Genomic DNA, 27994 nt, shown 5'->3' with positions numbered 1-27994 from the left:
TTTGACAGAACTGGTTATGGATTCTGCTGTGTATTTGTGCTTTCACAACCACACCAGCACATGGGATTTTCCTCAGTACAAGCTGCAGGCACCAGGACAGAAGGAAACTCTTGGGAGTCTCCTTGCAGGATGCTGCAGCCCCAGTTTCTCAAGCTTCCACGAGCAGCCTGTGTTAGGCAGTGACCCTCACAACTGCCCCAGCTGCAGAACAGCACCTGCTCCTCACCTGCCAGGGTGTGTACAAAGCATCACAAACAGCCATTTTTGCTGGCCATGTTTTTATTTGTTTTAAGTTTTAAACAGGGGAGCCAATGATACATCCAGTATTTCAAAAAATCAGAAGGTAAAACAAATTTTTAAAAGACCGAGATGCTACATGCTATATTTAACCTAATTTTATTCATGCTTGCTTTTGAGGGGGGCTGGGAGTGGGACAGGAATCATTCAGTAAAAACATACAGTAAAAACAAAATGTCTCACCATATAGAACTTTAACCTACAGTAATGTTGTACCTTAATTATTTCCATGCACACAACTAACATTACAAAATTTTAAAAAAATGAACACAATTAAGACTTCTAGGAGCGTTTGATAATAAAGCAATTCCTAATTTCTTTTGTAGAGATCAAGCACCTCCAATTACAAGTTCCTATACACAGTGAGTGCTTTACTTGAAATGAAAACTAAAAAATAAAATTAACAATGTATTGGATAGCCTCAGAATAAGCCGATGTTAATACATATCCAGCTATGTAGGCAATAAAACCATAGTGCTAAACAAAAACTTTTATCTGAAAAGTAACTCAAAAATTGACTTTCTATAATTACAGAAATATACTTATTTGCTAAAATAAATAAAAGTGCTGCATATTAACACTTCACTATAAAGAATGCATACCAGAACATTTATAAATATTGAATGATTTTCAATAGGAATAGCTACTACAATAATGCTGGCTAAATAGAAGTGCATAATGAGAAGCACTATGGGTGGTTAATGTTTTGCCACATACTGCTGTTACCTTGAGGTAGATAACACATGCGTACCAAATTCTGCATTCATTTCAGTTGCTGCTGGTATCATGTGTCTAAGAAATGTGTAGAGTATGAAAAACTCGAAAATACGCATGAATGAAAAAAATGTCTTGGGAAAAATAGATATTCTCATGCAATTATGTACAGTCTCACTGTGTAAATTTCAAGGCAAGGTTCTTTTTCTGCAAAACATGGACACTGTTTTACTGAGAGAATGTTTTTTTTTTTTTTTACTTGGTTTAGTGCATTTTTTTGTTACCTCCTGCATTTTGCATTATTTTGCTCTATTCTTTAATTTTGTGTGCAAACGACATGCCAGTTTAAAAACAAAACTAACTCATGTATAGAAAGTAATTCTGGATTGTAAAAACAATGGTAAACAGAAAACTAATGAAATCCATACCAAAATTACACCATCTGATTCAAGTAAAAAAATTACTTACACTAGTAATAAAAAAAGACAAACACATCTCATGAATATAAAAGAAATGTCTGCTGAGTGTTTTAGTTTAGATGTTTCAGAATGCTGCTGTAGGTTTTGTGGGGAATCTGGGGAGATGATTTCATAGCAGAAGGCGTTAGTGTGGCCTGGATGGACTTGAGAGGCGAGCCAACAGGGCTGTGAAACTGAGGGATACCTATAGCCTCCAGCTGCTTGTTGAAGAGCAGCTCCCCACTGTTACTGAGAAAGCTCTCTTCTCTTTCCTTCTCCCCAAGCTTCCCCTCTTCTACTGGCTCAGGTTCTAGCATTTCAGCATCTTCTTTCTTACTAAAAAACTTGTCCAAGTAACTGGTGTAAGTATTTTCTTTTTCAACTTGTTCATCTTTCCTTACTTCGCAACAGAACTGGTCTATGAGGAAGCACCCCTCCCCACCACTGACAAACTGGCTGTCCCAAGAGGTTTGGTACAGAGCCTCTAACTGGGCCAAATTGGCCATTCCTTTCTCCTGCTTCTCTCTGCTTACCGACTTCGATATTATTCCTTTCAGCTCTATCTGAGACACTGAACTGTTCAAGTCATTTAATTTATCAACATCAGTAGACTCATGTTGTAAACTAAGCTGGATGGTTTCTGCTATAAAAGAATCAAAGTCAAATCCCTGATTCTTCTCCCTTTCTTTTTCAACAAGTTGCTGTGATGCTTCCTCAAGTGCTATCTGAGCTTTCACCAACCCATTCTTTTCACATTTAGACTTGCCTTTCTTGTCAGACTTTTCTTTGCTTTGTTCCTTCCAGTTTGAAAGATCTATAATAAGCTTGGGCTCATAGTAATGGTTAACTTCACTGTCTCGCCAAACTAAATTATCTAGGTATGAAGATGACCTCATTTTGTAATTACAAGTGTGACTACATTCCAGATCACAATACTTGTTTTCGTGGTGATCTGAGTACTGCCAGCAAGGCTCTGTAGAGAAGTGGGTGTCAAAGGCAGGATCCTCCAGGTACTTTTCTCGATCTCCATCCAAATATTTGCGAGGATCCACTTGCACTTCTTCTTCATCAGTGACATCAGAAAGAGCCCTTGGATCACGCTGAACTTCATCAGCTTCATAGTTATTATGGATAGGCCAGTCATGGTCTGAAAACTGACTTTCATGGTATCTGTAAAACAATTCCTAAGTGTTAGCAGCTAAAAAAAAAAAAAAAAGTCTTCTAGCTCCCAAGACAGAGAGAGCTAAGTTTAGAAATCCCCTTGCAAAATAATGACAATTAAACACAAAGTTCTTCCTTAATCCAACTGGGTATCTCTTCCAGGTTTTTTATTTAATCTGGCAGAAAGAAGATAATTATGTACAATAGCTCACTCCATTTACAGAACTCCTTCTAAAGTGTGTTTAATTGACTTAAGATGACTACTGTGAAATCTCTTTACTATAATATGCACTAAGCATTAGACAAGACAATCATAATTAAAACTCTCCTTAAGCAAAGTTTATTTTTAGAGAAGAAAAAAAATAATGGGAATATTAACTTTAGATTCTAGAGTCCTAAGTGCAACTCAGGAAGCCATCAGCATGTCCAAGTCACATCTAATGGATTATAAATCTAACAATAATGCTATAAGGGAAAATTTTATTCTCAGGTCAACTAAAGAAGAAAGAATAAACAGACAAGGAAATAATGCCCGTGAAGCAATGTCACTTCAAGCACAAAACCATCCAGTTATGTCATCACAGAAAGTGGTAAATTTACCTTTCCCAATTATAAATGTGGCTGTGACTCTCATCCATTAGCAGAATATCATCAACCTCATCTTCAATGTGAAAAGGATGACTTGAAATAGGCTCATCCGTTGGAAAGGAATAAATGCTCATGTAAGGATGGGACAAAGCTTCTTCTGCTGTCAATCGATCCATGGGACTGAATGTCAAAATTTGCTCCAGAAAGTCCAGTGCTGCAGAATATAAACTACCATTAAATGGGAAATTTCTGACATTTAGAACTTAACATGAAGGTGGAGTGCTTTGCTCTAGAGCCCTCTAGTTGTTTCAAAGTAGCTGCCTGTGAAGTATCAGCTACTGACAGTACAGTGCCAAATATGCATCTCGTAGCCATCACAAAGAGAGAGAAGTCAATTTAATTAAAAGCATAAAAAAATAGCAAGAGATAGAAAGCTTCAAGCTGAATCAGTACCCACCAATGGCTGCCAGGAAACAGTGCTGTTACTTTAGCTGGGGGACTCTCTTTCAAAAACATTTGAAAGACAGTCCTTCTATACTGACTCCATTCCAATGTTTCCTTGCATTTAAAAGGCCAATGTCCCAAAACAGAGCAATTCCAGTGCAAATAGGTCCAGCAGAGAATCACAATTCTACTCTAAAGATAACCAAGCAGCCATTATGGAAGTATTTTTTTTTTTTATTATAGCAGAACACAATCCTTCTTCAGAGAACACAAATTCTTCTAGCAGAAACTCGCTTTGAACAATCACACACCTGCACCTCAAAGCTGCACACTATTTGACAATTTTAAAACATCAAAACATTGAATCCAGTTTTTCTTTTCATTACTTACCTTCAGGACTGATGCCTGGAAGCAACTGAGTTAAAGGTTTGTGTGGCTCAGTCATATCGTTTCTAATGTAAACTGGAATTACATTGAGAAGCTCCTGACGGTCCTCCTCATGTACAACAGGAATTGATTCTAGAATCAACTGCATCTGTTCAAGCTCATGAGCACCTGAGCATCAAAAGAAAAGACAAGCTGCCATTTCAACTCCAAACATTTCTGATCCCTGGATATGAAAGGCATGTCAAAATTTTGTGTTCTGAGCAGCTATTTCCAGTAAAAGATTATAATCTCCTGCAACAGAGGAAAGGCTGAAGTTCTGAATTTAAATGATAATAAATCTGAAGAGCTCTCAAGAAATGCTGTGGCATATGAAGAATTACAGAGCTGCTACTCACAGATAAAGAGGCCTAACCTTAAGCTTTTTTTAAGGGTGTTTTCACCATGGATGAAGTACTCTACAGCAATACCCTTTTTATTACACACTATATACTGCAATCCTCCCCTTACAACTGATCCACCTAATTAATCCAGTATTTGACCTCACCTGCAATTAGATGTCCCTTATTAGTAAAAACAGTATTAGTTTAGCTCAGAAAGACATTTTGCAGGCCACAACCATTTGTATTATTATTCTAATCTAAAATCCTGCATTAAGTGTCAAGTGCAAGACAAAATTCACCCATCAGTTACATAGTGATATTCCTTTTGAAAGAAGTACTCTATTATGATTGAAATTATAGTACTCTTTTAGCACTACCTGAAGTTTCCCTGGCTAAAAACAATAAGGGCCTACACAGCAGGTCAATTTTGACTAATGAACATCATCTACATTCAGTACTAAGAAGTACAACTTGCCAACTTCAGCTTGTTGTTCAGGTATAAGAAGGATGTCAGAACCTAGAGATTCAACAAGTAGACAAAATTATACAGGATTATTTGCATGCCAGTGTTTGTTTCCTTCACCAAGCAGATCTGGGCAATCACAAGCAATACTGATGTATCTGACAATAAATATAAAAATAAATGGGGCCAGCAAGAGACTGCACCATCTCCAAACCTCCACACTGTCACCTCACATCAGTGCCTGCACAGCACAGCAGACTGCATTGGACATCCCATCACACACCTGCCAGGTGACTTGAAAAGCTGAGGCAAAGTCACTGCAGAAAATCTGACAGAGTTCCCCAAATTAATCAGTACTGCCTCATATTATCTTCTTTACTGGACTGAAAGATGTTTTGTTCTACTTCAGACTACAACAAATTACTTAATGATCTATCAGATGTCATATTGCTTGTAATTTGCTGGAAAACAGATTCTACTGTGTAATTAGTACCATCCTAAAAATTAATCAGCTTTCTGTCCACTATCAGCAAAATAACCATTGCAAAACATTCATTTAGAACAAAGTAGACAAGTTGTTTGGAAAAGCTACTGAATTCTTCTGCCTCAACCTCCCTTCCTTCATTTGTTCCAGGTATTCTGCAATATTAATCTGCATTCTTCCTTCCCATTCTCATCAGCTTTTTGAACAGCAGGATTCCTAAGGGATAGTTCAGAAGCAGACAGGAAGTTGCAATTAACCAAATCACTCCCTCTGAACAATTCTGCAATAGAACTTTACTCATAGTCTCAGGGCAGAATAATTATATCTCCAACCATCTTCCCTTTCCAAACGTGATGTGAAGAAATCCACTTTTCTTTAGATTAGAAAAGAGTGGCTGAGCTAAATTTTCATAGGGGCACATCTATATCTAAAATGCTTTTCTCAGTATCTACTCAATGCAATTAAGGCATATAAATAAAGCTACAAATTTAGGATTTTGGTAACTAAGACCAGGCTTTTAAACAAAATTCTAACTCCCTGCACAGATACTAGGCCAATAAAAAATTGTGACAAATACCAATGCTACTCAAAGAAAAAAAAGCCAAAATGCTGGCAGTTCAGATCAATCTATGCTGAATGATGAAATATGCAGACTTTCTCCCATTATTTGCCAGCAGAAGTTCTTGATGCAATGGGAGCCTAATAAATCTTGTATCAGCCAAGAATTTAATACTCTGGGGACATTACTCCAGTAGTTAGTAACTCAAAGAGTGAAAAACTCACTGCATGTTAAAAGAAGCCTCTGCATGTATCAATCACTGATTTATACCAAATAATGTTTTCAAGTGACAGTTCTCCATTAACTACTTAATAGGAAGAAGTTCTCAATTCCCTTGCTTTTTCATACAAAGCAAAGAATGACTGCAGAGGTGTGCTTTCAGTCCATGTGTGTCTAAAAGAATGTGAACTTTGAAATGCAAGCTTAGCTCTCTGAGGTTTTATCTGCATTATTCCCATAATTCAGGCCAACAGGAGCAAATCCAAGAGTGAGTCTGAACAAGGCAGCTGCTGCTGAAGCCCCAGGGTGCACAAAATAAGTGTTTCAGAGGTATTTCACCAGTTTACTCATCTGCTCCCATGGAGCAAGTGCTTGTCAGCAGGTGGTGATCTCCTACAGTGCAAATGATGGTTTCATTTCATCTAAAATGCTCTAGTTTGTGTCTGAGCTAAGTCAGCAACAGGATGGCCATCAAGAGATGGGCTCCACAAATTTGCTTCTGATCCTAACCAAAGCTCTAATACAGGTGCACCCAGTGAGACCAGAGCATTGCTTCCCATCTTACCTGAACCAGTTGAAGGTTGCACATTTCCTTCCTGTATTGCACTAAATTTTACACCTTTAAATCTATGCCCCTGGGGCCCCATAATTTAAAATATAGAGAAGCAAGAAATGATTAGGTTGACTACATTAAAAAAAATCTTTATGCATAAGATACTCAGGGTATGCATAATCTTCAAATACTCCCTGGATACACCAATTCATGTATGTAATAGAACACTTCTTAGGCAACCAAGAAATTTAGGTTAACATAATTACAGACAGATTTACCATGTATGACTTCTACATTAAATTGTGATATTTATCTAAATACACACCAATACAAGCAACAAAATTGAAATGTCTTCTGCTTTACATATGCATCAATTTTTAGTTTCTATAAGTGCATAATAATATAGTATATCCTGATAGTCAACACTACTGATTGTCAGCCACGAGAACCAATCTTTCCTGAGGAAGATAATTAAGCAGTAGCACTCCTTTTATGAATATACAGACTGATTTTATTCTACCCACCTGCAAAGAGGGTTTTCCCAGTCAGCATTTCAGCAAAGATGCAACCTGCAGCCCACATGTCAATGGCTTTAGTGTAGTTGTTAGGAGAAAGCAGAAGCCGGGGCGATCTGTACCATTTAGTAACCAATCCTTCAGAAAGATGGCCCTAATGAAATTAATTGAAAAATTAATTAGATTTAAAGACTTATGTTTTTTAATTACTTATTTTTATTGCATTACTAACAAGATTTTTACAGTCTCAAAGTCCCAGGGATTATATTGTGTGCATTTTACTAAAATTTCTTTCTACCTTTACAAATATCTTTATAAGTGAACAGCAACCATATAGAACAATGACACTATTTATTAGTCAAACGAGGTGCTGCAGCAAAACTTTCTCATTCCCAGATGCCAAATAAATGCAGAGATGATCCTGAATGCTCTTGTGAAACATCTAGACCAGGAGGGCAGTATCTCTAAACCAACTCCCCAAAGCAGCCATACTTGCACTATGAATGCATTATTTATAATAAGGCTTCTACAATTAAATGCAACTAAATATTCTCAGGTTCTGTCTTCACTGTTAAAACCTTTGCTTTTCTGAACTAATTTAGTAAAAGCAAAACAAAACAAAAAAATGCTTTATGCTTGCAGTAGTCCTATCTGAGACAAACCATGCTGAGGAGGCCTTCCACAGCCTATCTACCTGAGCAAAAGGGAGAAAGATGCTATTTTAAGAAGGCACAGTAGTCAACATATCACTTAAGGTATTCCCACTCTCTGCATACCTTGTGGGAATAATGAGGATCCATGATTCTTGCAAGACCAAAGTCACCAATCTTCAGCACCAAGTCTTCAGTATTAATGAAAAGATTAGCTGGTTTGAGATCTCTATGCAGAACATTTGCAGAGTGAATATACTTGAGCCCACGTAGCAGCTGGTACATGAAAAGTCTGGCATGATCTTCCAGTAAAGGGCCTTGCTCTAGCAAATTAGCCAGATCTGTCTCCATGTATTCCTGGACAATGTAAACACAGTTCAATTCTGTCAGGGAGCCCACATCATCTGTTAACTGGCTTCCACTGGGACCAAGAATTTCAAATACTTTGACAATGTTATCGTGGTCAAGTCTTCTAATAATTTTGATCTCACGTAGAGCATGTTTAACACTCTGGGGATCTGTAAGGACAATTTTCTTGACAGCTACTCTTTTGTCACAGTCATTATCGACAGCAGAAAAAACTAAGCCATTTCCACCACAGCCCAGTGGTTTTAAGTCCATATATCGAGAGCCCAGATCAAAACCATGAATGTTCATGAGACTTTCAAATTTTTCTGCCATTTTAAAATTCTTTACGTTTTTCCTCAAACTACTAAGCTTCTGTAAACACACGGAGACACTTCCACTGGTATCTGAAGGAAAGGTCTTAGAGAAAGGGAGAAGAAACACTTGGCTTTGACTGCAAGATGGTTTCTTGACACTCTCATTTCATTGTGAGCCAGCCAGGCCTGTTGTGTCCCCTTGAATTTAGAGCCTGTAAGCTCTAGAACTCAAACCGAGCATAAGATAGAAAGATTGCAGCATTCATAGTTCAAGAAAGGTGCAGCATTTCTGCAGACATTAAAGAAAATACTCACAAGAAACTCAAACGGAATGAAATGACATACTATGCACTCAGCTCTACTGTGCTAATCTGGTTAACATTTAACAAAAATGTGAATAAATATGCACATAATAGGCTTCTATTAACATCCTCCTCCTCACAGTGCAGATACATTCAGTGTTGGACTGGTCCTGAGCAGCGTCATTCTATGGTGCTGGTAAGCACTATTTTTTTTTTTCCTTCTTCCTCCTTCTTCTCTTCTTTGTTTACAGTCTAATTAAATGGGAAACTGGCAGCTCTTGATTTACAAAAGATGCCTTCTGTTAATGATCAGGTGGCTCCAGCTCACCACAATCACAATCAAAGCTACCATCCATTTTACTCCGTGGCAACCTGAAAAGCAGAGAAAAATACATCAGTACCTCAGCAAATAAAAAAGGTTTCCTCCTCCCCCAACTCACTGAGTTGTCCTATTTACTGTCCAGTTACAAAAATAACAAACCATCAAAAAAGCCAAACTAACTAGAAATTATATGTAATTTTCACACTTGTGGAGGAAAGCAATAATGATCAACCACTATTTCTAAAACACATATAGTGAACGTTTTTGATGTAATCTATTGAATTTATGGCACACAACAAAAAATCCTCCTGAGTCTTAATAAAGGGACTAACAAAGCAAACTTGGTAATTCACCAATAGAGCTGTTAAGAGACAAGCCAGAAGCAAAAGTATCCGTAGCATCTGTCAGCAAATTCTGGAATAATTCTTTTCACTAAACTTTCATCTGAAGACAAAATCAGGTTTAACTATTTCACCATAATAAGAGGTAAGGAGGTTCTGGTCACATGAAAAGGATAAGGCTTGTACACTCTCCATATTTACTGAATCTACAGCACACATCCAATGCCACTTATAAAGCTTTAATCCTTGTGATTTTGGATAAAGTTTACCAACATCTCAAATAATAACTTTGCCTCTACAGACTCATTGTTACAGGAATCATAGGGGTAATTCCTACATATCAGTCAAATATTATTGTTTTTTCAATTATTTCTACACTTATCTAACCTAGATTACAAAGAAAAACTAGCAGCAAGCACATTTTACAGGGTAACTGATATATTCGACAACCATTTCCCCTAACATATGGGCTCTTTCAGACATCATTTATTTTTTAATAGTGTGATGAATTCACCTACTGTTTATGAAAAACCGAACTAGCAATTTTCTCAATAAGCTCCCGTCAGGAACAGCAGAATGCATCATAAAGACCACATGGTGCACTTTTGTACAAAATCCTCACTTCTTTTAAAAGCTCAAAACTGCCACGAAGGGAAGAGTCAGAGGTGTATGCTACACAGAGTGGTAAGCTTTGGGCAATTCCAGTACAAGTCACATGAATGTTCTTCCCCAACATGTATAGGTCACATCAAACCACTAAGTGCCTCCTGTTCAATCTTAGATCAACATATTTCAGCTCTTCCCTCAGCTCTCTATCTAAATGCAAAGGTCTCCACATTATCCCAACACTTCAGAATTAATTATATGAATGTTTTCCTTTAAAACAGTGCTAGCCTTTCAGTGGGAAAACTGGGAGCAAGCAAAACAAGTCTCCTCACTCCTAACAGAGCAGCAAGAGCAGCTGACAAGTTATTAACATATTTTAAATAATGGCCTCAATTCACTAAAGTAATCAGAATTATATAGAGAAAAAGAAAAAAACACTGAAAGAAAGACACACTGGCAATGAGAAACAAGACTATTTCAACACATTAAAATATTACCCTTCCTTCAGCTCAAGCCTGATTGGCATCAAGACACAGCCCCAAAGCTCTGGCTCACTCCTGCCACACACCACCTGCCCCAGGTACGTGACAGAACATGACAAACACAGGGAAGAAGGAAACACATGTCATCCTCTGCTCAGTTTTTTCTCTTTAAATAAAGATCACCAAATGTAATTTTACTGAACTGAAGAGCATTGAGTTGCCCTCTACTGATAAGGTATACCCTGCCACAAGGGTGATCTTCAGAGTTTTCTCTACTCAGCACATGGAACTTAAGGTTGCCTTAAGATTTCTTTCTCCGTGCCTGTGCAAGAGTCCTAATTTTAAACAGTGTTTTACAAGGGTTTTTACAGCCTCAGTACAAACACAATGAGGTAGCACTACTACTTTTCCCCAAACTATCTTAAATTTTAACCAATATTAAGACATTAGAGCAAGGACTCCTTTTAAAATACCCATTAATTTATTTAAAGAACAAAATTTAAATTCATCCTATAGAGAACAGCATCAGCAACTATCCACCTCTTGTTCACAATTATAAAACCCAGATGTGTGGACTCCTGTTTTTAAATTTTTAAACTTGAAAGTATTTTCTCAGTCACATGTACTACTTTCAGATTCACTCATTCTTGAGCTGCTGCCTGTACAACAGTTCACACCACCCCATTCACCTTTCATTCCCACACCCCCCCCAGTTGCTGCAGAAATTAATTTTTGTACCAATACCAACATTTCACATTAACTCGAGGTCCAAAGCCTCTGTTCAATTACCCTGCATTAAGCAGGGTAATTACCCTGTATTTTACATTCTTAGGACCATCTACAACCAGTTGTATTCTGCCTCATAATTAGGCTTATTGTTTCACACTGCTGATGTCTTCAACATGCAGCAATACCGAAACTGCACCAGCTGCATGACACATCTGGAACCTCTCTTTTAGCAAATTCCATTAAACAGCCCAGGAACAGATTCAAAACGATGCCCATCAGCAGCAAAGATTAAGATCCACCATCTCCTTGCCATAACTCAGATCTTACCCCCTACTGCCACGAGTGAATGCAGCAATGAAAGGACTGCTCCAGGGAGAATGGGAACTATGGCCCACTTGCTTCCTGAAGTAGAAGCCCTAATATTTTCATTCTGTACCTCTGAAATGATGCATTTTTTATTATCAGTTTATACTTATCCTTTCACTGGTGTCCACTGATTATGATCTTTGAGAGCATGCAATGATCTCCAGAATCACACTGCTTTAGCCAGGAAAACAAACGCTGACAACATAAGCAACCAACCCAGTGCAGCCTTCATTTGACCTGATCCTCCTCCAGACTTCCTATCTGTGAACAAATTACTTAATCCCATGTTGTACCCACTTGAAACATATAATGGACTATTGTATAAAAAAGGGGGGGTTTATCATCCCAATTTCTGCTGAACAGGCTATTGACGTAGGCACTGACATTTTCATCTAGGCTGCCACCTTGCCATGACTACCAGGTTTTTTATAAGTGATACTTTTACTTCTTCACACAAAGTTTAAAGAGGCAAACACAAAGATACCGGTTTCTTAAGTGGCTGACAACTGTGGTTTTAAAATGGTTCAGTTCTTGGGAGAAGGTGGCAGCAGTGACCCACAGAAGAGCTTTGAAATCACCCCTGGTGATGATCATCACACTTGACCGGCTCCAGCATTGCGCAAGCAGCCCCTTCAAACCACGCTCAGCTCCTGCACGTGGATTTATCACAGCTTTCAGGAAACAGGATGTACACCGAAACAGCCAGGTACGAGATGTTTACTTTGTCAGAAATACAAATACGACTGAAAGATACCAGATAATTTGATTATGCTGACCGTATAATGATCAAATTATTACTCACAGGAGAAAGACTGAGAATGACTAATGACATATTATACAACCTGATAAGTACTATCCTTTTGACTAAAAAAATACGGGGCACAGAGAACTTTTTTTTAGATCAGCCACGTTGCAGTCAGTAGGCAGAGTGAGTCATCGTCCAACTCATGAAACTGCTGCTTTCTAAAGCCTCCTACTTGCTCCCCACACTGTTTAGGGAACTCAGTGCTGGCAGTAAGCAAATGTTACTATTAGTTTATAAATCTCCTGAAGGACCTGTAAAAACACACAAGAACCCAGTGTAGTTTTTTGTATTGCGTTTAAAAACGGTTTGGCTCTCCCTTTAGATAATAATAAAGAAGAAGCCCACCATCAGCCAACCACAGCAGCACCTCTGCAGACCTGCTACCATCTGCTGTTCCACTGAACAGGTAACCAGTCAAGAGTGAATTCGAGATAACAACCACACAAGCAAGACGTGAGCTTGAGCAGAGGGCTGAAATGAAAGTTCCCGTTTTAGCTGTAGAGCACACGTAATTGTGTGAACACAATTGCCAAACCAAAATGTACCTCTATTTTAAGCCACCACTTTCCGGAATTTGTAGCTGGTTTATAAACACATAATGCTATGACAAGATTATTTTTATATATACACACACACGTATGTATCTATATAAGAAACTTGCTGGCAACAGCAGTGGCCATACGACAACACGCCGAGCGCCGTCTCTTTTTCCACAAGACAATTAACAGCCATTGTCAGGCTGACCCCAAACGGCACTGAATTACCAGAAAAAGAGACAATCCTAGGGACGCCAAGCGAGAGCATCCTGCCTGCTAGGCAAGGCTACCTGCTCCCCAAACCCCCAAACTCGGGCAGTCTCTCTTCAAGCCGTTTCCGTCGGGTGTTTCAAGCTAGTTATTAACAGCAATAAGTCACTTTTCCCGCATACGGTTCCCGGAGCCTGCGGGCGCCCGGGCGCGGGAGCGAGCGGTACCTGTGCCCTGTCTGCGGCTCGCAGAGCCGCGCAGCAAAACTTCCGCGGGCGGCGGAGGCCGGGCCCCCCCGGCAGAGCACATCCTTCCTCCCGCCGCCGCCGGGCCGAGCAGCCTCGCCCGCCCGCGCCGAGGGACCCGCTCCCGCCGCGCCGCGGGGCCAGCCCGGCCCGGGGCCCCGCCGGAGCAGCCCTACCTTCAAACGCCCTTCAGCCGCGCCCGCCGCCCCCGGCACGGCCGAGCCCCGGGCTCGGCGCCGCAGCCGCCGGCAGCGCCCCCCGCGCGGCCGCCCCCGCCCGCCCGCTCGCCCCGCTCGGCCGCCGCAGTGCGGAGGGGCCGCGCCGGGCCCGGGCGGAGCGAGCGGGGCGGAACGGGCCGGGCCGGGCCGGGGGCGCCGCTGCCCGCCGCCGGGCGGGATGCAGGGAACAAAGCGCCTTTGTGCGGCGGGGCCGGGCCCGCGCGTGCGGCGGCCGAGACCCCCCGCGCCCCGCGCCCCCCGCACTCACGGGCCTTCCCAGGCTCATCGGGGGTGCGCTGCTCACACGGCCGAGCCCCGCGGCCCCAACACCGGCCCTCGCCCGGCGCCCGCCCGCCTCGCCGCAGTTGCCGCTGCCGCAGCCGCCGCCATGTAACCCGGCGCGGAGGGCAGGGAGGGGCGGCGCGGCGGCGGCTCCGCCCGCCGGGGGCGGCCCCGGGCGGCCCTCGGGGCCGGGGGCGGGCCGGGCCGGCAGCAGCGCCCGGTGTGGGTGCTCGGTGCGGCCGGCCGTGCAGCCCGCCCTGTCCGCTGCTCACCTCGCCGCCTCGCCTGTCGGCCTGAGACGCGGCGCTCCCGCTGTGCCCGGCCGGCCCGAGCGGTTCAGCAGTCTCGGAGCGCGGCCGAGTCAGAGGCACGGCACGGAGAGGCGGCGAGCGGAGCGGTGCCCCGGAGGAGCGCGGGGGCCCCTGCGGAGGCAGAGCGGCGGAGCGGGAGGCCCAGCGGGCCCCGCCGAGCGAGCGAGCGCTGTCCCGGCGCTGGCCGAGTGCGCCCGCCTGCGCCCCGTTCAACTGGCCCCGCACCAAACGTCCCTCACGGCACAGAAACAAAAACAGTTGGAAGGCAACAGGCGGGCGCAGCGGAGGCAGTTCCCTTCTGCGAAGGTGACACTTCGGCTCACATGTTCCGCAGTCTTCGTGGCATGGCGGATCTGAATCTTCTCCCCACAAATCTTTGCCATTGCTGTCACCTCTAGATACCACAAAGGATTTCTCTCTTCCTATAGCATCTCCCTCAAACGAGTTACTAAGAGTCTGCTTGTCCCTAAAACCACAACTAATACAGCAAAATAAAGAAAAATAATGAAAATTTTACATTTTCCTCCCTGAGATTTCTATACAGCAGTTTTGGGAAGGTGAAGCACGAGGACACCAAGCCTCCTAGGTGTCAGAAGAGTCTTATGCTTCTATTAATCCAGTTCTGGTACAAGGCAGGGTGCAGCTTTCCTACTGCAGTCCCTCATATGCCTTTCCAGTGCTGGATTACTCATAACATGATAAAAAAATTAATATTCATTTTTGCTGGTTAAACAGAGGTTATTTATAGCTAGTACTAGGACAGAAGTTACATGCAATAGAGCTCTATTGCTCTGCTGCCATTTGGACAGAGACATCCAATTGACCCTTGCACTTTTAGATAATGTAACTATATTCTTTTTTAATAGACAAGTCATATATCAACATCCAAGGATCTCCCTACTCAGCTTTTCTACAGTTTTAAAAGTAACTTTTAAACTCTCTTCAATTATGCAGCCAAACATCCTCTGTTTCAATTAGTCAGATGCACTGCTAGCTCTGCTATTGACCCCACTACCAGGAGAGGTGACCTGAGCATTTGGTAGTGCAGCACTGAGCTAACAGCACGCATACAGGAGTCAGTAACCAAACTGACACTTTATATTACAATGCTTGCTAATTGATAGGCAGCTCACCATGCTGCCAACAGCACAGAAAAGTCAGAAACAAAGCTGCAGTTCTTCTGCCCACCCAGCAAAACAGAGCTGGAAGATTGCAGCACTGCTGCTCCAAAAGGCCTGTATTTAAATACACTCCATAAAGAAAAATCTGCAGGAGTGCATATTTGGAAGAGGTGATGTTAGGACGGCAACCAGAGCCAAGCCACAGAGGAGTTTTTACTTGAATTAAAGGAAGAGATTTGGGGTTTAAAAAAAGGCAGGAGCAGCAGTGGTTGTATGTCTAAATCCAGAGCTATTTAGTTAATTAAAGAACCCCTCCATACATACAAAATCTTTTCATTATAAGAAATAAAACAGCAAGCTGATTCTCAGATTCAAGAGTGCTGAAGTAAGAAAAAATTTATATTACATCCTTGGAACAGCACCTGGAGAGCCCATAATGTGTGTCCATTGGGACTGTTTGCCAATATCCCCAGTGTCAGTCAGGTGGAGAAGTTGCACATCCATGGAGTTTGCTCTGCAGCAGCCCAGACTGTTTGAAAAGTAGTTTATCAAGCACAGAGGAGGTTTGCAGTAAGCAGCAAGCTTCCTCACTTGGGTAGCACACGCTCACTCATTAATCTCCCATAGCCCAGAAGTGCCAGCAATTTCTGGGCTCTTAATTAATAAGTCATGAACACCATTCTTTTTTTTCCCCCCTCCATATTCTTTTCTCCCATTCTAGAACTGTAGTTCATGATAGGATTTAGTGAATGAGATCCTTCAGTCTACAGAAAAATCTTGCAACAAGGAAGAGCATGGTGCAGGAATGTTACTTGTCTTCAGCCTCACTATTTGTTGAATTGCAGTACACGAGAGTTTCCCAGAATTGTGTGTCCCATGGCAATTTATAACTATCTAATCCAGCAAATTGCTAACTTGTTTTCAGATTTTTAATATCTTATGGATTAGGCTCTAAATTACTGTGATGAATTTTTTCTACATTTCCCACAAGAATGCAATTTCATAGCACGTAGATGATATGCTAGATGATACCAACCCATTCTAAAACACTGGAAGATATTAACTGTCAGTGAAATGCAGAATAAGAAGAGAACTGGATTTCAAAGGTCATAAAGACCAGCAATTAAAAAATAATTAGAACTGCAGCAATGATTCATTTATTATATCCAAGTTCAAAAAGATCAAACAGTAAATTCCAGTGTAATATTTCAGTCCTGTGTGTGAATTGTTACTTGTGGCATAAAAGGGAATGAAGTATTTTTAAGTGTCCACACCCATTATGATTGGCAAGGGAAGAAAGATTTGGAGACGGTTTGAAAAGGTTGCCCAAGGTAACTTGGCAGCTCCAGGCTTTTGTCTCAGTTTCACTGCTTGACTTACACATCCTCCCAGAAGAAGGGAAATGTGTCCTAGGATACATTGTTAAGGACTGACTGTATTTCTTACCAAAATCTGAGATGAATTTTGCATGTGAATAGGTATGAGTTTAAAGGGAAAAAATCTACTTATTAAAAGGAGATGGGGAGAGGTTCAAGAAACAGTCAGTTTCTGTGGCTTCCTTGGCTTATTCCTGCTTATCTATGCTCTGAGCCCTGACATACAATTTAGTGCTCCTGGTACAGATCCCAGGGCTTTTTAATGGTTTGGGTCTCTTTTAACTGCTGCCTTTTGCAATCAGCCTAGTTCTCTGCAGGTGTTAAGCAAAACCTTTACAAATCACTTGCTCTTCCAGCTTAGTTTCATAATGCTGATGTTCAGCACATCCCAGATAAATTTGAGTTCCACTGGCAACCTGATAGCTCAGGTGGCCTTATTTCCTGGGCACCTTCATTTCCTGGAAGTGTCAGACATTACCTTGCCATAATGGACACATTACATTTAACACATACATATTTTTCTAACACGCACTGGATTAGCAGACTTTAACATTTTCCCAATAAATCTTAAAATATAATTCCAATCAACATTATTATCAGATAACCACACAGAAGTTGCCATCTCAGAAACTTTTAACAAATATTTGTGTCAAGATCCCTTTTTAGTTAAAGTTTACTTGCTGATAGGCAGAGCCCCCTGGGAACAGATAACATGAGATCACCTCATTTGGGCTCACTTGGATGGACCTGATTTTGCTGGAGCAAAATTTTACCATGTACATTCTGATCTGCAAAGAAAACTACAACGAGGACTTGGAATAAAGGGAAAAAACCCTATCCCAAGATGTGCATTCCTGTGTGAAACAATAGACAGACTGGAAAAGAGCAGACCATTAACAGATATCAATTCAAACCAGAGGCAGCAAAGTACAGAGGACAAATGGAGGTGGAAGAAGAAAGTCACAGAAGATGTTAATCTTTGAAGCTAGAAGTAAATGAGTTATGTGACATACTTTGGAAATTCTGTAGGACAAAAAGTCATTAAACACTTGAAACAGAACAAGTCATTCTTCCCCCTTGGTAGATCACCAGCAATCTAGGACACTTTGGTACAGCAGGCTGTGTGCAGGTTCCCTGCTTAAAATCACAGTTTTATAAAGTCTGGCAATTACATTGCCTACTTTTTTTTTGTTTTAAACAACACTCAGCTCAGGGGACAGAGCAGCTGCCTAAAGCAGGAGTTGGCAAAGCCTTGTTAACAAAGAGAGAAGTGGAAAACTTAGAAAACTTGCCTTGTAGCTAGGTCATCACTGGAAGCATTAGCCCTTTGTGTGTAAGGCTGGAGCTCTCCCAGGTTCTCAGCCTTTCATAATTTCCTCATTAGTTTATCTTGCACAGAGATAGCTCACACAGAATAGCAAACATGTAAAAAATAATTAGTGAGGCAGGCAATTAAAGGCCATATGTGTGTTAGTTGCATTTTTTAAAGGATGACTAGTACCAACATTTTCACACTATGATGCTCTGAGTGACCCAAGCTCCTCCTAACTTCTGAGCATGGGACACTGGAGGTGTGCTGGAGCCAGGCTGTGGATGAATCTACAGCTGAGAAATATTCTATAGGAGGAACAAGGCAAAGGGCAGGATGAAGTGGAAACAATAAACACCAAATGTTTTTGTCTCAGCTCTTCAGGTGCAAGAAAATCAGTGTGTGATGGTTCCTCCCCATTCAGACCTTCAGCAAGGCACCATTCTCATCCTCACCTCGAGAGCCTCAGGAGAAGAGGTTAGAGAGAACATCTACCAACTCAAGTGGCACCATAGCACAGTTGTCTGAGGCCTTTGTTCTGGTTACTGCATCAGCTGAAGTGCTGCTGAAGTTGAAAGGCAGCAGATACTATTTAAATACCTGTAATACCTTGAGGACACTATGGTGGAGTGATGCCCTGGAAGCAGGACTGGGATGTTCTCAGTAAAAAATACATTTGATTTTGGATCCCTACTGGAAAATATGTCAGCTCTTGGGCAAGTTGTGAAGGCCTGATGATGGATTTATATAGAAAAATTCTGTGTTTTTGTAGAATTATCTCATTTAATTGCAGAAATACACATATTGCTATGCAGAACTGTTCTTGTTCATTCTTATAGCTGTAAACCTTCCTACATGTAGCATTTTGATTCCTATTGCATTACAGAGATAAAGCCTCTGGTGTGACTGTAAATACAGCTGGTGCTGCAGAGTTTGTCACTTACAGAGAAGAAAAAATTGGACTAACATTCACTAACATTTTCATCCACAACAGAATCCTCTTGAAATACATTTCCAGGGGGCAAAGCTCAGTACAAATACATGGGTATTGTGAAAAGAAGATGATATGAACTGCCTTGGGAGGCACTTTAAGAAACTGTGCCTTTATGACTGCTCAGGCAAAGGCCATCCTCGAATTCCATTTGCTCCACACACAGTGGTCCCCAGTGTGCCCCAGCTCACAGATGCAGCTGTTTCACAGGCAAGCAGCACATTGGATGGCTAAAGATAAAGGGCCATGCAGTGCCAGCAGGGTCAGGGCAGGCCTGTGGGAGGCTGATAGGAGTTCTGCTGCTCAGGGTGTGCTTTGGCTGGGGCCAACACCCTTTTTCAGGATTCCCAAAATAGCACTTATCAAAAGCAGCAGGTTGACTGGAAGCACATTGCTTCACATAATGACTGCAACTGTCCCTGCCAGACTCCTATCCCAGTCAGCCTCCTGAAGCTAGAGATTGAAAATTTAAGAAATATCAAAAAGTAGGGACAAATCTACCATCAAATTATACGGCGAATACTCAGCATTGCAAAAGCTACCTTGAGCCACTTTTGTTGTATTGTCAGCCAACAACCCCCAAAGTTTTAATTTCAACATATATATATATAAAGAATATATTTATATATATTTTAAATATATAATAAAAAACCCCCAAATATATTTTAGGAACACCTCCTCTCCCTTAATACTCTGTAACTTTTTCTCAGCACATCTCACAAGATCTATTTCCAAAGATTTCCATAAAAAACATAAGGGACTATTCAGTTCTCCATAGTCCCCAACACCATTTGTGTCTTAGCCTTCATTAAGATTTTCAAGATTGTTTCAGGTTCTCTCAGCAGTTTTGAGGCACTTGCTGGGAGGGATTACATTTCCAAAGTATTTGTTTTCTTATGAAAACTGGGTTTGGCTTATGTGCCAGAATCAGCAGACGTGTTATAAATAGCTTTGGATAGATGACAGGAAATGATGCAAGATCTCAGGCCACTCTACAGAAGATAACTGTTTGAAGTGCTGAGGAAAGAAGGACTTTGCACCATTGACTACTGCACAGGGGGAAAAAATTAATGCACAGAAGCATCCTTTACTACAAAGGGTATTAGGCTTATGAAACACAAGACCTCTTATTGCAACTCAAGCAAAAAGCATTTGCTTGCAATTGCACTACAATGAGAAACAAAAAAATTAATTTTTTCTTTGAAGAGGAATAACTATTTAGAATTGTCTGAACTCGCTTTGTCTTTTACTCTTGGGAGAAAAGACACTCTCCTGACATGCTACAAATGCCAACACACACACTGGAAATTCTCCAGGCTCTGACTTGTGCCAAACACTGGGATCATCTTCCTTCCCTGGCATTTCCCATTAGATTCAGCAAAGTCTTTTCCAACTCAAAATGCTTTACATGGGCTCCAGTAACAGATGCCTAGAGGTTAGGCTGTGTCTATTCATCTCGTCTGAAGAACTCTCTGTTACTCCTTGCAGTAGCAATACAGAAGGGAACATTTACTCCTTGTCTCATTTTGTTTCTATCAGCTCCCATGAAGATAAAGCACAGTAATTTAACCCCAAATAAAAGCTTTATTTGGAATAGGGGCAAGCTCTCAGCATTTTTAATCTTATGACAAAGTTTTGTACAGGTGTAACTTTAACACAGTGACTCCAACTTTCACCTCCAGTACCAAGCTGGCTCCTTTTGCTGACAGCAGGAAGCACCTCTCAGCCCTCTCCCTGCCATGTTTTGTCACCATGGATGACTGGACAACATGCTGCACATGGAGGGTGGCTAAATTAATGAGAAATACATAGTGTACCTCCCCAGCAGGTTCTTTTTCAGTCAGTCAGTCAGTCCAGAGAGGGATGCATTTTGGCCCCTACATTCCCACATTACAGCTGAGCATCGTGTGTGCCTCAGAGCAGGTGTGGACCAGCCTCCCTTCTGCACTGCCAGCATCAGGCACACAGCTCAGCTCACACCCCCATACCCCCCAGTGCAGACAGCATCAGCAGGCTTGCCTGGGACTTCTGCTGAGGTTTTACTTCAAGAGACAACGGCAGATTTGATCCCTCTCACAACTGTAGCTCGGAGGCATTCTACTTTCAGGAGGGGATGGTTTCTACCCAGGATTTTTGAGTTATCTGTCCTTCTGACAGATAGAAGAGCCTAGAAGCACTCCTACCTAGGAAAGGAATAAATAATACATGACACATTTTTTATGCTAACTCCTTTTACCCACGATCTACACTTCTGTAAGTCTGAAGAACAAATTCTTTTTTTTTCCCAGTAAAGACATAAAATCTGGCTGAATGTTTGTTATTTTGGAAATGTAAGATTTATTGCCTCCCTTAGAGGTACAATAGTGCTGAAAACTAGGTAATCCCAAACTTTTTCAGTTAAGGGCTAGACAAATGACCAACATTTGTCCATGTACATATTGCAGGACAGAAAAACAAATCCACTTGTTAGTGGGTACTAGCACATACACAGACAGTGTGTGCAGGAGAGGAGAGTAGGACAGAAGGTGGGCAAGGCTGTCAGCCTTTGCAGAGCTCCATGAGAACTCCAGTGCTGGCTGGTGCAACTGACCTTCATGACTTTAATTCTTGTCAGAAATACCTCCACTGGACATCCCAGTGCTGAGGAAGCACTGAGAAGCAATTCTCAACCCAGAAAGTTATCTCATAGAGGTAAATATTTTATTGAAGGGTTATACTTACAGGTTCTTTCATTATATAAATAGCAAGATTTACCCTGCAAGTGAGCTGAAATTAAGAAAGATAAAGAGGTAGAGAAATCTTCTGCTTATAAGTGTGTCAGCATTCTCTTATCTCCAGCATATCTTTAAACAGTTTTCAACTGCAGATTTCAACAGTCAAGAAATTGCTAAATGAAAACTTAAGAGATATCCCATGCCCCTAAAGTTATATTTTTTTAAAAGAAAAAGATATTCCTCCCTCATTCTTTTTGTTTTATGGAACACCAGAGAACTATTTAAGCCTCAATTAAAATAAAACCAATTCCTGATAAATCTATTTTAGTAAACACAAAAAGTTACTAACCATTATCTCATATTTCTTCTTATTGTTTAATCAGGACACTCCCAAAAAAGCAATGAAGATGACTCAAAGAAGATGAGTTCCAACCTTTGGACCAGCTTTGATTGCAATAGTTGGTTCTCATGATTGCTGCAATTCAGCAGACTCCAACACGATAAGAGTGTTCACGTGTGCTCCATGATCTATTCCAGCAGTGCCCTGGTGACAGCAAGAGCTGCTGCATGGTTCCTGTGTGTCATCTGATGTCCCCAGCTGACAGCTCACAAACAGCTGGCAGACCCTGTGCCCTCTTGCATCCATGACCACAGAGGTTAGGTGCACAAACCCTTTCACTCGTGTTCAGTAGTGGGAGTGGCAAGGCCAGGCTGCACTGTGGCAGCTCTTACTTGGCCACCCAAAGCAATCAAGAACCAGCTTAGCCACCAGGCAAGATTGAGCAAACTCTTCCTGTGTCTTGAAATGGTGGCCCAGAGGGGTAAGGCTGCAGCCCACAAGCCTCTCCCTTTTTTCTTGCTGTTAACTTTTCCAGGACAGCCTGTCTACCCTTGATTTCTGTGTTGGAAAAGGTATAACCCAGAAATCCAGGGTAGACAGAAGACCCTGCCCTTGTCTTCAGAGTTAAACCATACTGCCATGGCTGGACTAGGAATCTTATTACCACTGCCCAAGTCATCCTGCTCCAAGGGCAGCTCCAAGGAGACCTTAACACTCCCAATCCTGTCTGTCAGAAATGCTTTACAAAGACTTCACAAAATGGCACAATATCCATCAAAACCAAGGTGGTGATTTTCCCCTCAACCCAACAAAGGTTTCTAGATGTCAGCTGTTTATTTTCTCCTCACAGACTACCCAAGCTGGTATTTCCACAAATGCATGGACTATCTAGATACTTCCTTGAAGTAGAGAGTAAAGTGAGATTGTTATGGTTTGTGATAATAACCCTGTTTCAATAATTAAAGGCAACTGATTGCTCGTAGTAAAATTGCTTCAAGGACGATGTGTACAATTTGCGATCAAAGTACTGCCCCGTAGCCCGTGTTTATCATCCCAGGTCCAAAGACGTTTGTTAGTAAACAATAGCAATGTAATCATTTCTAGGCAGCAGGGAGTCAGAGGCAGGGCTTGAACAGGCTGCTGTCAACTAAAAAACATCAACAAAGAACCTGCTGGACTGCTGAAATCAAGGGAAGCAGCAGGGCAGTAATGGAAACTTTTGAACCTTTTCACACAGAGGAACAAGACGATTTGTCTTTCTGATTGCTGAAATGTTTCAGATAGCAGGAGAACATGGGAATATGGGCCTTCATGAAAGCTAGTAAACTTCTCTGACCTTGGAAGGGAGCTCCATGTGGCATGACAATCACAGTAATCAGAACAAGCTCTAACTGCTCTGATACAGCTTTACTGCAGGAGCAGATATTCCCTTTCCTCCTCACAAGGGCTCAGTGCTCTCCATTCATTGCACAAGGCAGTGCTCACCTGATTACCAGCAACTGGATATCAACAAAAAACCAAAATCTGTGTACTGCCCTATGTGCTGTTCTTCACATATTGCCTCAGTCTGAGGACAGAACCATCAGAGTTTAAGGGTTCTGCAAATAACCATTAAATTAATTTCTACAATCTGAAAGAATGTCAGAATATTATCATTCCCTGTTCTGAACTGAGTCACAAAAGAACAAGGTCAATAAGCAGATTTAACATTACTAGAACTAAAATTTGCAGGGGTTTTGTACTTTATTCCACTGTTCAGCTTTTCAACTCACTTTTCAAAGTCCTTGGTCCTGACACTGAGATGCTGAAAGCCCTGGATTCTGAGTTTACAAGTTATTCTAGGCTTGTCCAAGCAGTTCTGTTTTTGCCCAGCACCACAATCTCCCAAGTAGCTGAGCTTGTATACCCTGAGTCTGTTCACCCTCTGTGCCAGTCTCTCCACTCCCCGTCGGAGCCCCTCTAGTTTCTCCAAGTCTCTTCCCATTTCCTGGTTTCTATTTTTTTGCTCCTGTCCAATTAAAATCTCATTTTACAAGCCTTCTCTCCCAACCTTTTTCTGAAAAGTTTCCTACCTATTTGGTCCTTGTTTCTTTCTCAAGTCAGATAGCTGCTGGAGCCAGCAGGAGCCACTAAAAGCAATATAAGAACAGTCCACTTAAATTTAATTAAGGTGCCCAATCCCAATATAGCCTGTAGAAGCCTGTGGATGCAGTCACAGGAAAATTTCTGTTCAGGAGTGGTGTGGGCTGGAGCACACCCAGGACTCACAGCATGGGAATTAATCTGCCAACAGATCTCTTAGTCTGCAAATCTCGAGGTCTCCAGTTCATGAGCACCAAGAAAGATAAAACATGCATTTTTGATTCTGGATTTCAAGAGTGCTCTCCTCTTCTGAAACAGGCAAAAGTCTTTTTAAAACTATTTTTTTTTGGTTCCTTGTTTTTAAGTAGGGCAAAATCAGTAGTCTCCTTTGCCCCAGTTCTTGGAAAATAAGCGAAACATTCCAGCAAAGTTCAGATTTGGAAATCTACCACCCAAAGAATTAGCCATCAGCAAAGTGATGGTCTATCAAAAGAACCTTCCTGAGCCACCAAGAGGCTGCAAGTGCTAAGTGCTGGCACCCTGCTGGTGGTGGGAGCACAGGTGCTGCCTCTCCCTGCATGGAATGGGCACATTCACACCTCTCCCCCTGCAGAAGATGCACAGACAGCTAGCACGGGCTGCCTCACCTCTCCAGGGTGCCTTCTCCTCATATTCCCGGGCAGGAAAGCCTCTAGCTGTCGAGGAAAGTGGTGGTGAAAGAGTCTTGCTGCACAGGAAGGCATTAAGGAGGAGAAGAAGAGTTTCTGAGGAGGGAATGTCCCCGTCAGTGCCCTCAGATTTTGCCTGATTGGGGGCATGGACAGAAACTACATGTGACTGTATACAGGGGATGAGAAAAATGTCAACATCAGCCCAGCTTTCTGATGGTTACAGAAGCTGTAATTTCATTTTCTTTCCATTGTATCTTATGTAAAAAGTATGCCAAGTTGTGCTGCACTCCCTTAATCCTATTAAGAAAAACTAGACCTCATAGAGCTGTTTTCCAGTGTGTCAAATTCAGGTTTTGTGGCTCTGTTTGACAGTTTTCCATCAACTCCCAGCTGAGCAGAGGCAGCCAGGTCACTGAACACCAGGAGATCAGGACTCCTTGCTCAGGTACCTTGCCTGGGTGTGATGCCCTTCTCAGAGGCCCCTGTCCAGCCTCAGCAGAGTCTGTGCCACCCCTCTGGCACCCAGCAGAGTCTGTGCCACCCCTCTGGCACTCAGCAGAGTCTGTGCCACCCCTCTGACACCCAGCAGAGTCTGTGCCACCCCTCTGGCACTCAGCAGAGTCTGTGCCACCCCTCTGGCACCCAGCAGAGTCTGTGCCACCTCTCTGACACCCAGCAGCAGACAGGTGAGAGCAGGAGACTCCGAGGAGAGGCAGCTGATCCAGCAGCCCTGCTGCAGGGGTTAGTGCTGCAGCACATGGGGGAGGCCACCCAGTGCCATGCCACTGTCACCTGCAGGACACCCAGTGCTGCAGGAGGGACTGGCTCACCTGCAGCAGCAGCACAGACTGCCTGGAGCCCTCCAGCATCACACTATCTGTGGTGGCAGGCAGAATCCAGGAAATACTTCCCCAAAGCCTCACTTGTCTTCTTTAAAACAAGCTGTTATTCATGCTGCTGGTGGTGAAATATACCTGAGAATCTAACTGAAATATACTGAAAAATAACCTGAGTCCCCAATCTACCTTCAGTTGTATTTTTCTTGAAGCTCTGAGGCTCCTCTCCCTCTGCAGAGCAAACACAGCATTTGCAGGAGTAAAGCTGCTTATGTAAGTTTCTGAGAATGCCAAGTTGAAAGTCTGACAGAAGAAAAACTTCTTGTAAAATCCTATTTTTTGTCTTTTCAAGAGATCTAATCTATCTTCTGTGCATTCCTGACCTTCAGAAAGCATTTTCATCTCACACGTTAAGTATAACAATCCTCTTAACGGGGAACATTTTGTTAGAGCTTTAAATTGGGTTACGTAAATTATTTGTAGTTCTGACAGCAGGTTTCTCTTCCATCCACGAGGACACTTGTTATGAGCTTGCTACAAGGTTCATTTGCAATCACTGCAGATAATCATCTGAAGGAACTGTCTGAGAGGAGATTTTATCTGGGGCATATGCTACAAGTTTGTCAAGGCTTTTTTTATATAAAAGCAGCATTTTTGCCAAATAACTTGCAGGACAGTAACATGCATGAGAATTAAGACATCCCTGATGGGGATGGTAAACTGAGTGAACAAAAGTTTTTCTAACTTTAACAAACTTTAGAATGTACAGAATATGCAGGAAAAAAAATCCCCAACAATATACTGGTCTGTAGGTGGTACTAAGCATGTCTCAATTCATGGTTTTACTTTTGGTGACTGCAGTAGGATTTGCAAACAGTCAGGATGAGGCTCTTTGTTCACACTAGGTACTTGTCCAGAAGAAAACAGTAGAAAAAGTATTCAAAAGTTACAGCACTACTTTTAGCATTGTATCAGAGCAGTCAGTGACTTAGAAACACAGTTTGCAATACTCTTTTTTCATTCTTTCTTCTCCACAACCCCTTGTCAGGCACAGGCTTAGACACTAGTTTTGAATGGGAAGAGCTCTCTGGAAGCAGAGCCCTCTTGCCTCCCTTTCTCTTGTCACTGGTAAGGCTGATAGGGGAAAAAAAGTTTCTACTGATTTCATCATGAGTGGGAAAAGAAATGCATTTATAAACTTATAAATTTGTATTGATATTTAGGTTTCCTATTATATTTACAAGCTCTTAACACCTCCCTCCTGAATAAAGCAATAAAATGATATTTCATTAAAATGGAAAGTATTTTGTTTGGCTTTAAAAACAATGATTTACTAAAACAAAATTTTAAAATGAAAACTTTCAAATGAAAATATGGACATTCATTTTTTTTTTCTCCCTAAACAACAAGAGCAAAAAGTTTCATCCCATGCTAAATACAAGCCAATCCAATAAACCTGATTTTCACCCTTCTGCAACTTCAGAGTACTCCAAGGAGTGACATTTTCAAGGATGAGAAAACCTGTGGATCTGTAAACCACACACACATGCACAAACACAAGAACCATGCAAAAGGTGCTCAGCAGAGAGGACCTTTACCCACAAAACTTAATATCTACTCACATTTCCAAATCTGCCCAGGAATGCTTTACCTTGCTATTTCCAATTGTATTGAGCTAACTGATGGTGTTTTATCTTTCCCTCCCCTTCTTTATTCAATGCCAAGCATTTCTTTTCAGCAGTCTATACAAAATTGTCTCGTGGTTTTATTAGCAGTTTTTCTTAAAATACTTTATCTACAGAGAAGGCAATGCATCAGGGCTTCTAAGGACAACGTTAGTACTTCTAGGGACAATGTTAGCTATTCCTATGAATTATCTAGAAACACTAGCTGATTAATATGAAATTCTTTTATTTCTAGAAAAGAAAATATATTATTATTTTGGCAATTTGCAAAGAGAAAGAGATGTTTCTAAGTGTTAGTTAGGAAGATTCATCTTTACACTTCTTTCTCTCTAAACAAACATATCTCATGAGAGAATACACACAGACATTTAACTTACCATTACTGCAGCTATCTTTTGAATTCCTCAGTATCATTTATATTAAGGCAGAAAGAACAGAACAAATAATTATCCTAATGATACCACACCAGAACTAACAAAGTAAATTTTAAAAAGTCATCCAGAAGAAGTGAGAAGGTCAAGCAGAAGACACGAGTCAGGAATAGCTGTGCTCCGATGAGGGGGGAAGGTTATGTTGCTGT

General features: G+C 41.7%; 1 protein-coding gene across 4 annotated transcripts; it reads right to left on the bottom strand.

Annotated features, from left to right (window-relative positions):
• Positions 1–261: 261 nt before the first annotated feature.
• Positions 262–27994, bottom strand: MAPK6 (mitogen-activated protein kinase 6). Of its 4 annotated transcripts, none has more exons than XM_079318009.1 (6): positions 27792–27994; positions 7999–9208; positions 7232–7376; positions 4053–4217; positions 3231–3432; positions 262–2639 (listed from the first exon to the last, which is right to left on the bottom strand). In XM_079318009.1, the coding sequence occupies exons 2-6, from the start codon at positions 8551–8553 to the stop codon at positions 1541–1543; spliced, it is 2166 nt and encodes a 721-aa protein (XP_079174135.1). In that variant the 5' UTR covers positions 8554–9208; positions 27792–27994; the 3' UTR covers positions 262–1540. The 4 variants fall into 4 exon arrangements, with proteins under 4 accessions (XP_079174135.1, XP_079174136.1, XP_079174133.1 ...); XM_079318010.1 differs by lacking the exon at positions 27792–27994 and adding an exon at positions 14251–14449; XM_079318007.1 differs by lacking the exon at positions 27792–27994 and adding an exon at positions 13965–14122.

Source organism: Erithacus rubecula, assembly GCF_903797595.1.
Source record: "Erithacus rubecula genome assembly, chromosome: 14".
Lineage (NCBI taxonomy): Eukaryota > Metazoa > Chordata > Aves > Passeriformes > Muscicapidae > Erithacus > Erithacus rubecula.
This window is presented reverse-complemented; position numbering and strand designations above follow the sequence as displayed.